The sequence below is a fragment of the Cardiocondyla obscurior genome, linkage group LG11 (assembly GCF_019399895.1).
Source record: "Cardiocondyla obscurior isolate alpha-2009 linkage group LG11, Cobs3.1, whole genome shotgun sequence".
Lineage (NCBI taxonomy): Eukaryota > Metazoa > Arthropoda > Insecta > Hymenoptera > Formicidae > Cardiocondyla > Cardiocondyla obscurior.
Window position 1 is genome coordinate 2,191,808 of NC_091874.1, and position 13,161 is coordinate 2,204,968.

The 13,161-nt window shown below is 46.6% G+C and overlaps 1 protein-coding gene and 1 long non-coding RNA gene across 5 annotated transcripts in view; one reads left to right on the forward strand and one right to left on the reverse strand.

The window, feature by feature from the left end:
- The window catches only part of LOC139106482 (uncharacterized), a 23,322-nt gene continuing 10,161 nt past the window's right edge, over positions 1–13,161 (forward strand). Inside the window, exons 1-2 of the long non-coding RNA XR_011546364.1 lie at positions 1–369; positions 472–594. This is a non-coding gene — a long non-coding RNA (uncharacterized lncRNA). The remainder of the gene's footprint in view (positions 370–471; positions 595–13,161) is intronic.
- On the reverse strand, positions 983–12,704 carry Pde6 (phosphodiesterase 6). 4 transcript variants are annotated; one of them, XM_070663269.1, is made up of 13 exons: positions 11,270–12,702; positions 9,295–9,501; positions 8,411–8,739; positions 8,095–8,331; positions 7,551–7,899; positions 7,215–7,384; positions 6,745–6,967; positions 6,422–6,496; positions 6,312–6,350; positions 5,822–6,103; positions 5,007–5,383; positions 4,487–4,923; positions 983–4,401 (listed from the first exon to the last, which is right to left on the reverse strand). In XM_070663269.1, the coding sequence occupies exons 2-13, from the start codon at positions 9,346–9,348 to the stop codon at positions 3,764–3,766; spliced, it is 3,210 nt and encodes a 1,069-aa protein (XP_070519370.1). In that variant the 5' UTR covers positions 9,349–9,501; positions 11,270–12,702; the 3' UTR covers positions 983–3,763. The 4 variants fall into 4 exon arrangements, with proteins under 4 accessions (XP_070519370.1, XP_070519369.1, XP_070519368.1 ...); XM_070663268.1 differs by having other exon boundaries at positions 7,551–7,908; XM_070663267.1 differs by lacking the exon at positions 9,295–9,501 and having other exon boundaries at positions 11,270–12,704.

A 13,161-nucleotide genomic window follows, 5' to 3' on the forward strand; every position in this document is an offset into this window, starting at 1 on the left:
ATCTGGTTTTGGAAGATCATATCGGAACTTTGGCTCGAGTTTACTTTCTCAGTCAGGACGCGGCTACAACGAAGACGCGGAGTCTGGAGGATTGTTGCTAAGTACATCATTGTAAGGCAGATATGGCATTTGCTGCGACGAGCGGCGAGAGGGAGATACAGCAGCTGGCGTACGTGACTTCCCCCTCTCTCGGCCGCCGAGTGCGGGGAGGTGTAGTAGGCCGCGTTCTCCCTCAGTCCTCTGTGACCGGTGCTCCGCAACATATCTACGCGCGTGCTTCGTGTGAGATTCGACGCACACCACGCCATCACGTACGCTAGCCGCCGTCGCAACACCACGGACACCATTCCTGACGGTGAATATAAGTGTGTAAGTAATCATTTAATTTTTATGAATCATAAGAAACGTGAAGATTAATCAACATTGAGAAGCGTGAATAATTAATTCTCTACATTTTTTTTTCTAAAATAGATTGTGCGACTTCATCATCAGCGTCTGCTTTTGAAGATCCGAGTCGGGATTTTGGCTTGATTATATTCTCTCATCCAGGATGCGGCTACAACGAAGGCGCGGAAGCTGCAGGATCGTTGCCAGGTACATATTTTTTAATTATATAATTGTCTTTAGATAAAGAGGAAGCGAGATGCCTAATCAGTATTAAGAAGTAGCACAATTAAACCTATTTGATTTTATTTTAAAGTAGTATTTATTTTACTTTAAATTATTATAAATAGCTCAATTATTATTATAATTAGCAAGCATTTTTGAGTGTTTCGTAATTCTTTCGCTAAAGTAAAACTTTTTTAATTCGTATCGAAGAATAAAATTAAATTCAAACGCTTGATTTTAATTTTATTAAGAATCTTAAACCGTACATAATTAAAAGACCGCGTAATGACTTTTCAACGATACTGATGTGAATGAGAGATCTATATGAGAGAAGATCGTAATCAGGGTGCTTGAAATAAATTCGGCACGTTCATCTGTTTGAGCACATCCAGATTTTATTTAACCATGTGCAACAATTTCTGATAGGCATAATTGATTCGCAGCTATATCAAAAGACTAGAAACCAGTCTCACTCTCGTGTTGCTTAACTCTCTCAGACTCACACTCGGAAAACGTAACGGCGTTTGGGAAAAGCTTCGCGGAAATAATAAGAGCGCTCTCCGACGCGATTGACTTACCACGAGGTCGGATTTCGCGATTTGATCGGGCGTGAAAAAAAAAAAAGGAAGATGCTAGATCACAGCGGGTCTTGAGATCCGCTCAAAAGTCGGTGTCTGCTCAGATCCGGAGTGATCGCGGAACGTAGGTGGGTTTTGCTGCGAGTAATGTAGTTAACGTGTGGCTCGCCGATCTCCCGAATGTGCTCGGTGATCCGGCAAAACTCGAGCTGCGGAAATAATCGGTGGACTCGCGATCCATGCCTGTATTCGTAGATTACGAGCGTTGCGTGCACGATTTAAGACAAGTTGCTCCAGCTTTCTGGCAAATTTATCTGTGGAACGAGCATATATCTGTCTTTATCTTTCTTTTTAAATGGATAAAGATGGACATACGTTTGTCTGAGATACATTTGTCGTAAAGCTAGAACAGCCGGCCTTTTACATATCGTTGCCTCCACTTGCGAGACTTCGATGTGACGTGAGAGGACCATCGCTCGCCATCCGCTCACTTTGCATACATGTAACTTTGCACACTTTGTAACGAGATCGAAGGATAAACACTCCTAAATCTACGCGATTGTGTCAGCGACTCTACGAGTTTAGCGTTGCGCCCCTCGAAAGTAAAATCTCACTTCGTACGGGAATAACTTCTGCCGCGTGAAGTTGCAGAAATGCGCCCCGTCTCGAAAGTATTCGTTTACAAAATTTAAACTCGCTGAAACGTTTTTATTTACAATCTCAAAACGCAATAAATTCATTTGCTTAACGTGTGCACCGCTTCGCCTCGCGGAATTCAAAATTTTACATCGTTAGGAATAAAACATTCTTCAAGTATCTACTTACAGTTCTATGCCCATAGAACCTATGAAATATATTGTGAACTTATGTAGTCACTTTATGAAAAATTTTCGGAAAGATTTAACTATTTAAAAATGAAGAAACCGACTTGAGGAGCAGCGCTTCTTCTAGCCTCGGTCGCAGGCCGCGCGTCCCTTCCTTTCCTCGGTGTCGCGGAGATCGCTCTTGAGGGGAAAAAGTCTGAGACGAGAAAACAATTAAGCCACGTGTCGTTTCCGCATCCGCGGCGCGGCGGCGTGTCCGCGCGAGTCTCCGGTTTGCACGTCTTCGATTCAGCAAAGCTTCGTCGTCGTCGGTCCCCTCTGCACGCCGAACTGTATAGCCTAGAACATCGTCGTGATGTGATACAAAAAGATTGTCAGAATTAATTCATCGTCGTCTGCCCGACACATTCACACGTAACACAGCACGCTTCTTCACGTTCTACGGGATTGCGATTGTGAGCAGGGTCGTCGCGAGACGCGACGACCAGTCGTCGAGTTCTCTAGTTACCTAGCCACTGACTAAGCATATGTTGTTAATTTACGTTATACCGTTGTTCTACGCGCTATCACTTTAAATCTACGAGCAACAGTCTTCTCGGGATCCGACGAATGCCCTCGCGCGATATACGCCTCGTGAGATCACCTACTCCCGTTTTTTTCTCTTTTTTTTTTTTTTTTTTTTTTTTTATTATTCGATCATATCCTGTTCCTCTCTTCGGGGCTGCGTGATTCATCGTCTTTGTCCTACGAAAATCCACCGTCTCGTTAATTACTTCGGTATTTTGATTCGTCGTTTTCTACGTCTGGCAATGAAGAGAGCGGAAAATGCGCCGGAATCATCTGTAACTCTTTTCTTTTTTTTTTGAGCGTATTTTCCTTTCCGATAATATTTTCCAAAAGTTACGTAAATATTCGTTTGTCTGGTTCTACAATCTTCTCGCTCGCACTAAGTGTTACACGACGCCAAATCTTGAGTACTTTGATTCGAATTCGTGTCTAATTTAATTGAACAATATCGAAACTCTTATTTCCATTTATTTTCCTTTGCTTGAAATAAAATGAGCAGTGACGAGTGTATTATAACGAACTTTTCGATAATTAATTCAGCTTCTTGAAATGTAAATTATCACATGTCCGTTTTCTTTCGTTCTTTCGCATTGGCAATTACTCTTACTCGAACGTCATTTCTTTTTGCTGTCGATATTGTCAGTTTTCTCAGATCTATAATTAAATGCGTTTTCTGAAACAAATATTTAGCTTACACAAAATTGCTAAATTTATCGTTACCTTGCATTGCTTACTCTTTTCTGTCTTTTTTTCTTATTTCGGTTAATCTTAAATCTGATAAAATGCGATCTCGATTAAAAGATCATGTGTAATTAATTTTTTTGCAAGTGTCAATAAATATTTCTCTCTTTTAAGAATTCTTCTAAAAGATTCCGTATCCCGTAAGTGTTTCGCTGCAATTAAAAGCAGCCGCGGTAGGGCTTCCTTGAGACGATCCGTTTGGTATGATTTTATCCTTCGAAAGTAATCTGATTTAGTTATTCTTCTAGGAGTGATTTCTAGGTTTTCCCTAAAGCTTTCCTTTCGACGACAGAATCCGTCAAACTTCAGCCGCCAGGCAATTTCAACGTTAAAGATTCCATCTTCCACGGCCTGCGAGCTGTAACGTGTTTCATATCGTTGCCAAGTATAGTCGTTCGTTGGCCATCACTCGGGGATGCTCTCGAGCGTTGTCGAAGTTAGCCGTCAAATGAGCAGGCAGAGCTTGTTGCGATTCTTTCTCTCCGGCAGCAATGCCTTCGACTTGCCTGCGTCCTCCGAGCTGCTTCTAGCGTAGAGAGACCTGCTGATGCGATGCCGCATCCCCTTGCCCAGCGTGCGCCCGCCTTTCCTTAGCGAGGCGAATCTACCAAGCGACGATCTGTCCGGCATTTGTTCCTTCTTGTCGGCGTGGGCGCAGTTGAGGGTCGTGACCGTAAACTCGATGTCTTTAGGCTCGTAAGAAACGAATTCTTCCACCGGTTCTTCGATCGTGTCGCGATCGATCCACGTCAGTCCCATTTCGACTTTCTCCGCCAAGTCTTGCCAGTGCTTTCGGTTCTCCGTAGTGCCCTCGTAGAGAGGCATTATCCACGGGAAGGTTTCCGAGAGGACCTTGTAGAGCGGCAGGCAGATCACGTCGATGAAGCCGACCTGCATCTGCGGCAGTTCGTCCCGCCTCTCGCGATCCATCATCGCCACTGGCTGTTGGTTCAGCTGAAGACGTTCCAGGTCGCCTTGGTCGAAGAACTCGTCGGCTACCAGCTTCGCAACGCGATGCTGCACGTCCCAGGGCTTCGCTATCGCGCTTACGTCGCACGCTGTCATCATCATACCGCATAGCACTGCGAAAAAAAAAAGAGAAAAACAAAATTAATTACTCGTTCCGTAGTTCGAGCTCGGCGTTATGAAAAATTATCGAAGAATTACATTCTTTTTTTTCCTCGCTTTGCCAGTCGAACTCGCCCTCGTCGATTACCTCCATGAAGCGGTTTCTTTTCTTGAAATACATTGCCAAGTCGGTCGACAGAATCGCGCTCTCCACAACCTTCATCACGCGCCTGTAGTCCTCCATCGATAGGTTCTGGAAAATGTTGTTGCTGTCGGAATTCAATATCATGACGCATTGATCGAAGTGATGATGTTCCATCGTGCTGGTCGAGTAAAGTATCGCCAGCGGCGATTCCGTCTTGGTCTGGAACGCGTTGTTGGTGCCGCGGTGGTCCAGATCGTGACAGAGGCAGGCTACTAAGAGCCCGAGGATCTCCAGATCGGTCATGAACTGTTCCATCTTGCCGGTCTTCAGCATCGCGAACATCGTTTGCGCGACGTTCAGCGCATGTCGCCAGTTGTGGTACTTGACTGGTCTGGGAGGAGCAATTAAATCGCGAGTTTAATATTGTTAGATTCGTCGTGGAGTAAAATTAATAAAAAATATCGTAATGTCCACCTGTAGTTCTTCTTCACGCTGAGGATCCATCTGCATAAGACGTCGTACGGTATGTGGAATTTCTGTATGAGGTCGCACTGCTTGAACATCCGGATGGTAGCGCGGCACGTGTCGTCATCGGTGAGATCGAAGTCGATGAACGTGAAGCTGTAAAGATTGTACGTTTCCGCAGACGGTATGTGGTCGGAGACGAGCCGCAAGGCATCCTCGTTGTTGGCGGTCGCGTGATAGCTCAGGCATTCGAGGGCCACTTTCTGCTTCGCCATCAGTTTGCACGCAGATTCGTACATCTGCGTGTTGTGAATGCCGAGGCCGCAGAAAATAGCGAACGCCTCGAATATCGACACGTCCGAGTCGGTAAAAGATGTGCCATTGTCCTGTAAGAAATTCGTTTTGCAATTAACAAACGTGATCTTAATAATTTCGTGCCGCGATTATAGAGAAAAAATTATTTTATTTTATATAGTTACAGGAATATATATATATATATATATTTTTTTTTTTTTATTACGACGCAGGTTAGATTATCTTTTTTTATTGTTACGCGATAAATTTTATTACAACACAGTAGCATTGCTTGGCACACAATCTATTCTCAAGCAACGTATAGTTAAAAAAATCAATAGCGTAAAAGTCGCATGGTATATTCTACACACATGCGGATTATTAACGGATTATTAGCGACTGAATGCAAGGTATATCTAAATGCAAATGCGACGTATCAATAACAGATTAGCAATAAATAATGCAGCATTCTTGCGGATTACTGCGGATTACGATTAAAAAATTGAAAATGAGATTTTATCGGTTCGAACCTTGTTGATCAATTGAGCAACTCCGATGACGGTTCTTTGCCCGTTGACGATCGGCATGCACAGGATACTTCTGATGGGCTCCCTACCGCTCTCCATCACACCTTTTTTTAGCCACGTGGCCACGTCGCCGATGTTGAGAATTTGACCCGTCGCGGCGACGTACCTCGCAATTTGACCCAGGGAACTCGACAGATTATTGTTGCTTGGTCGGTAGACCCGTGCCTCCTGCGTTTCGTTTTCCATTTCGAACACCATGGTGAACTTGCTGCCTTCGTTCGCCGCCTGAAAGACGCAGACGAGTTTGAGTATCGTTTGAAAATCGTAGAGCAAAGGGGCTAGCTAGAAAAATTTCGTAGAGTTTCAATGCGTCGATTAGTATTTACAGAAATTTTACAGTAAAGAAATGCACGTTCGCTTCGTCGAGTAGCTGAAAAATCGCATGCTTTCGTACATTTACGTATATTCGGTTTATGAAACCGGGGCCACTTACGTGCTGTTGAATAATGTCCTCCATGTCGATGTTATTGCTCTGAGCCGCCAGGAAAGAGAAAAAGATCATCAGATATACAATTTCGAGTAACACGTTGCGGTGTCACTCACCTCTCTCCTCGACAACGGCTGCCTGCTCTCTTGCACCGACTTCCCGGGCCGCTCGACGATTTTCTCGAGATGCCCCTAGAACGAGATCCGGCGTTTCGTGTCGTGTCATTAAAACGTCACTCGGGCTAATTAGTTAACGGGTCTAATTTTCAATTAATTAATTAATTTCGGTAAACCATCAGTTCGTCTCGCAGGTAATATTATAAATTCTTCGAAAATATTTTCTACATTTTCCGCGACTTTATTACGCGAAGTTCAAGTATTTGCGTTGATAATAAATCATACAAAAGTTAAAGGTCTCGCGATATGGAAGATACACTCACTGCCTCGCCGCAGTCCAGGTCCAGCAGGTAAACGGCGCATCTCTCGCACTTGAGCAGTTCCTTCGCCTCGGTCATGATCTTTGTGACGAGGCATTCGAGGTTGTTCTGCTCCTCGAATATGTTCCGCGCGAGATTGAGGAGTATCTGATTGCGCCGGTATTCTTGCACGGACAGCTCGAACAGCTGCGCGTTCTGTATCCCGATGCCGCAGAATGTGAGGTATCTGCGATAATCGATGCCGTCGTAAAATTAGACGCGCGATCGTATTAATAAACCCATCGATCGCGCGCGGCGCCGATTATAATTGCGCGTAACACGGCAATCACGCAGTCTTGTAACCGGCCTTGCGCCATTATGCAATCAATTAATGTAAGTACACCCTAACGCCCGGGCAAGCGTCACCCAACCATTACGCGCAATTACGTCGGGCTATAAATTTTCGGAACGCACCCTGCGCAATTTTCCCGTACCTCTGAAACACCTCGACGTCTCTGTCCGTGAACTCGTTGCTGCCGTTCGTCTTGTTGATTATCTGGGCGACCCCGATGACGTCGCCCTCGTAATTGCAAATCGGCATCGACAGGATCAGAGTCGTCTTGTATCCGGTCCGCATGTCGATGGCGCTGTTGAATCTCGGATCCTAAACGTTAAATACGGAAATAATTATCATTATTTTCTCGACGATTAATTACAGTTAGTTATAGAGAGTTGTAATAATTTCTTTGTCGTTGCGACGTTACTGCGAGATCGAATGGAAGTTTCAGTTAATCATATCGATTTAATTTTTGAGAAACATAAGCCGAAACCTTATAGGCGTCCTTGATATTGATGATTTCTTTAGTTTGCGCCACGTAACCGGCGATACCGACTCCGAACGGTATTCTGATTTCCTCGTTTTTAGCCCGCTGAACGGCTTCCTCCAGCTCGGTTTCCTGCGTGACGTCGAATAGCTTTGCCACCAGGTATCGATCTTCCAAGGGTCCCTTCGCCAAGAACAAGCTGCCGCGATCGGCGTGGGTGAGTAGGCCAACGTTCACCAGGATCTTGTGGCAGAGGACGTTGATGTCCAACTCGTTCGCCACGTCCCGTATCAGCTCCATAAACAGGTCGCTCTCGTCAAGTCTACCGAGCTCTTCGCGACGATCCATCAGCGTGCTATAAGTTCTGAAAGATTTAGTACTCGTGCTAGCAAAATACGAAGCAAGTTCGGCTTGACATTTAATAAGTTCGTTTTAGATTAATTAATTCGTTTTAGATTAATTAATATTAATCGATCAATTGAGATTTAATCGCGGTTGCGTTTTGACTACGTTGAGGTACGTCGCGGGGCTGCTTCGTCATCGTTATTACCTGTTAGGGCTCCTGCTGCGCTTCGCGGGCGAACTCGAGGCCAGCCAGGTCTGGAAGAGATCGGACGTGACGCTGTTGCGCTTGCTTCGGTTGAGCAGGTTCTCTTCCTGGTGCACGCCCGGCGCGCTCGGAGCTATCGTTTGTACCACACACGTGTTTTGTAATCTCTGCCGAAGCTGGAGACTCGCTTTCTCCCGCAACCACGTTTCGGCAAGGGTAGGATGAGCCTCTAGATATCTACGTAATAAAAAAATAGATTATCGGATTCTACAAATGCTCGTCATTATTCGAGAATATTAATTGAATGTTCAAATACCTGCCGACTCTGTCCATAGTGAGGCTGTCGTCCTCGTCGTATTCGTGTATAATGTCCTGGCAGCTGACTCTCTTGCCTCTGCAGAGCCTAGCGATCTCGATCTCTTTCACGTCAGTCTTTGTGCTTGTACTTAGGTGTACTTTTGATTCTGGTCGCGAGGACGTTTTCAATTTTTCGGGACTGTCGTCGGCGGAACCGACAATTTCCGATTGCTCGAGATTGGACGAGCGTACTAAGGGACAGTCGTCCTTCTCCGGTGTCATCTCGGACACCGGCTTCGCGGAGATCTTCATCGTTTCGAAGTTCTCGAGGTTGTTGTTGTGATTCGCCTGCGAAAAGTATCGCAAGTCAAAGGGATCGTATTTCGTTTCGACAGAACTCCGTCGTTTTCACTATCTCCGATACTACGTCGCTTTGAGTGGAGGAAAGGAAAACAAATTGTGAGAGCGAAAAGAAAAATAAGTCTCGGTAAACCGAATACACTTTGCCAAAAGAACAATCTTTGAAACGTATGTCATGTCAATAATATTACATTTTCTCAAATTGTCTGAATAATTATTATCGTTTCTGTGGGCGTAATTTTTAGAATACACTGCGAATTAGAATTTTTTCTTTTTATTTTTTTATTCTTTTTAGAAGTTTGCTAAAACGTAAAGAACAATCGTGGATAAATGCGCGATATTAATTTAAATCACTAGATTACTTTAATATATATAAAAACTTACGGTACTAAAATTTCTTATTTTCTTTTTACGTTAATTTTGAATAACTTTAAAATGATTAATATCCAGGTCGTGAAATGTCTTTGATTTGCTTAACTATCGCAATATATCGCAACCGTACGGTTATAACGACAAAAGCATTAATGCAAACTGTTTAATTACTTCCGTGTCGACGGCCTCCGACAACTCATCATCCACTTCGTCTTCTGCTTCCATATCACCTTGAGCTTAATGTAACGTGCATCGAGCGCAATAGAAGTGTTCAGTTATGCGACGAAAGCCATGCGAATAAGAGGAGGGCTTCATATTCCGTCGGTTTTTCGCTTCCCGGTGTTTACGCACGTCTTCGTAAGGCCCGAAAATACGAATCTGAAAAACATTTTACGGGTTCTTCGTGACGCGAAAATGCCTTGCTCTCGTCAATTTATCCTTACGCTCTATCGGCGATTGCCAAACTATTGGCCATCGGCTTACGTCTCGCCAGCTCGCAAAAATAATTCATCAAGGAAACGCTAATTAAACTTGAATAAATTAATTAAACGAGCGGGCTCGTTTAATCTCTCGTTCCGTCGGACACGTCGATAGAAGCCCGACGGAATTGTTGTTGCGGCGCCGCCTTATTTATAAATAAGCGCTCTTCAATAATTCGTATCGACTCCACCACCTGTAAATACGTACACCTGCAATATGTACAACTTTTTATTCCGCCGCCTCTCCGCAAACGCGACTCGTGCTGACGTAATTTACGACTTTCTCGGCCGTCATTCTCGGAATAATCGGGGAGGATCTCGTGTGACTTACGGGCGCGCTTTAAAATTTTATCATCCGATCTAGATGCCCGGGGCGGTTATCTGCGAATGTCAAGGCTCGGCAGCGAAGCCCATGAATTTTATATTCCGCCGATATGAGTGGCCCGCGTAACTCGCGTATGCCTACGTTTCCTCTTCAGCTAGTTCTTTTCGCGCGGGGGCCTCCCTCCCTCCCTCCCCCTGCCGCCCTTTCGTTCCCTCTCCTCGTCGAAGGGTCGAAGGCAACGACCCACCGGGGAAATCCACGTCTAATCACTGAATTATGAAATTACGCAATTCAATATTCATGAAGAAGGCCGCCCGGCCGCCGCCGGCGTCTGCAATTCTCAACGAGAATAACCCGCTTCGCATTAAGTCCCTTGTTAATACGTTTCCTGTCGATGATTATCCCCGCGCGCGCTTTCCCCCCCTCCTCCTCCTCCTCCTTCGTTCTTATAACTCTGACATTTTATCCGCTAAATTGGAATAGAGACCGCGGATAATTGGAACGTCATGATTATTGAAGCGACGCGAGCGGACGCGGGCTCGGCGATCAGCTTTTGCAAATTCTCCGTTGTACTGAAATCGCGGGGTGGATTATTTTTACCGCCGGGGCATCGTGGCGCATGTAATTTCGACCGCAAGTAAATTTATTTATAGTTTTTTTTTTTTTTATTCGCGGAAAATTATTATGCCTGAAAACATTCGAGCGAAAGTATCAGCTTACTGCGCTTTTTAACGTGGCCTTTCAGATCCGTGCATTTTCTATCGCATTCATTTGCATTTTTTAAATTTATATATAACCCCGTAAAAGTCTTTTAATATAATTCACAGACCGCGACGACGTTGCCGAGAGTAAGAAAGTTTGCGAAGGTTAATAAAGCTATGCTGCATCTTTTTTCTTTTTTTTTTCTCCTTTAATTCTTGCGTGTCATAAAGCTTCGTCGTAATATTTACTCCTACTTTTGATTTATTCGAGCTCGTTAATACAAATTACGATCGTATTTAGAGAGATTTCGAAGGAGATCTCGATGTAATTACTCTTTCGCTCAGGTTTTTTTTTTTCCGAAAGACGCGAGGATACCTGTATCTTTCGCATTACGTAATTATAGAATTCGCGACTTATAATTATCGAAGACGGGGCCTATAATTAATTACCTACGTAAGGGATCTAAAAGTCGAGAGCTCGCGAGGCTAAAGATCCTCTCGGCTGTGCCGTTTTCTCGGCGCACGAGTGCTGGCGCTTATAATAGCTGGATGCACGAAGACGTGCTCGGGTATATGCCACGGCGTATATATATATATATCTACATAAACCCGCCGTAAACATAGCCACCTGCATTGCTCACCTGCAGCGAACCATTCGCGAGGAATGTCCCGTAAGTGTAGCGTAGCCGCGTGTCCGGCCCGAAATAGCCATCACTCCAGCGAAATGTCATTCGCGATTTCCTGCGGCACGTGAACGCACGGCTTCGCGCACAATCGAGTCCTTCGTGGACGACCACGTCGAACGCGCGTCATTTCAACCGATCGCAACGTTCCCCGACGTCGTCTCCGTCGCGCGCCGTAATCGCATTCTCCCTTTCGTTTCACCCGCGACTTCCGCGCGGAAAAAAAAAAAATAAACGCCGCGTCACCCCCTACCTACCGTCGCGCCGATATCTCGTCTTCGATTCGGGCATGACAAGGATAAGCTCGATCCACCGGGTTCTCGCTGATCACCCCGAAGACGCGCCGCGAGGACTCAGCCGCGATCGGCCGGACGGTACCGATTGCTCGTCGAAAAGCGCGGCCGTTGCGCGATCACGCAGACGCATCTCGCGTATTTGTTTTTTTTTCCTTTTTTTTCTTTTGTTTTTTTTGTTTTTTTTTTTCTTTCACGTTCAAGTTCGTCGCCGTTCGATATATCCGTCGTTATCATCTGCCAGGCCGCCGCATCACTTGGCCTTTTCCGCCTCGAGGCTGGAAGTAGCTTGAGCTTCGCCTCCGTCGAAGTTGAACTCAACCACGACTTCCCCGAGGTTTCCTTCTTCAACTATTCTCCTGGTTCATAGATTCCTTTTTTTTTTGTTTTTTGTGTGTTGATTTATGTGGAGAACGCGTGTTGATGGGTGCTATTTAGCGACGGACCCGTCGCAAACAACGTGAGCTTTAGATGGCGAGATCTTCAGCCTCCTCCGAAGGCGAGATCATCGCCTTCTTCGTACGCGGTTTCGATCGTTCCTCGCGTCGTCGCCTGGAAGAAGTTCGGGCTCCTCTCGCGAGCTAGTTATTGGCAAGTTCTTCAGCCTCACGCGGGCAAGATCAGCGCGCAACCTACGGACACGCGATCTCGAAGCCGCATCGACCGGCACGTCCTCGCGAGCTCCTCTTTCTCGTCCTCATCCTTTCGCCGGCATGATCGTCGTGCTAAAGGGACGGTGCCGCTGAACCTTGCCAATCGGCGTGCGTTTAGTAGCAGCGATCTGGTTTTAGATGAAGCTGATCCGGTAGCTTGTCACTCATCTCCGCGGCGCTATCCTCCGAAGAATCACTCGGTCCCGCCAGTGTCATATCTCGTGGCCAGCTCGCTTTTCGCGGCTTTCGCTCGCACGCGGTGCCCCGGTTTTCGTTCCGGTCTCGGGGATCGACGGGGGGGAATCTCGCGTGCCCGGGACGATCGCTGGACCGGTGATCGCGTAGCACGGGCGCGTTTACGCGCCGGGACGCGGCGGCTGATAACGACGCTGACGCTACGAACCGGCCGAAAGCTCCGAGCTTACTGAAGTCTCCCCCTCGGGTCAGGCGGGCGCTCGAGGAGAGCGGCGCGGAGCGGAGCTCGGCTGGTTACGCGTCTCCGAGCCTCCCACGGCTGGCTCCTCCGCTCCGCGCGTGTCTCGTACGCGCGGCTATCGTCTCAGGGTGCCGCTATCTAAAACGCACTTTTCCGAAAGGCCGCCCGCCTCTCTTCGGTACGTACGAGTTCGACTGGCGCACGATAAGCATCGTTCTCTCGCGAGAACTATTCCGCGGGCATCGGTACCTCGCGCCTGTGTGCGCGGCGAGACTCGCGGGCGCTTATCATCTTCGTAAGGTAGCCGCGCTCGGTGTGCGCGTGTGCGCGGGCTTACACGGATGCTTATCGTCCGGGATGGTGTGGGCAAAGGGGCCGCCGTGTGAGGCGGCGTGCTGGTGTACGTGCTCTCTGCACGTATACGTGGGTGCGCACGTGCGGCAGGGATGCCGAGGAGACGTCTTCTCT

Bases quoted from the DNA above. Each gene is read 5' to 3' on its own strand.
- Pde6 (XM_070663266.1), bottom strand. From the start codon at position 11,359: ATGACATTTCGCTGGAGTGATGGCTATTTCGGGCCGGACACGCGGCTA. The intron at 7,909-8,094 runs GTAATAACGATG...TAAATCTTTCAG, and splicing joins CGCAGCAGGAGCCCTAACAG to AACTTATAGCACGCTGATGG. The intron at 6,968-7,214 runs GTACGGGAAAAT...CGATTATCGCAG, and splicing joins GACGTCGAGGTGTTTCAGAG to ATACCTCACATTCTGCGGCA.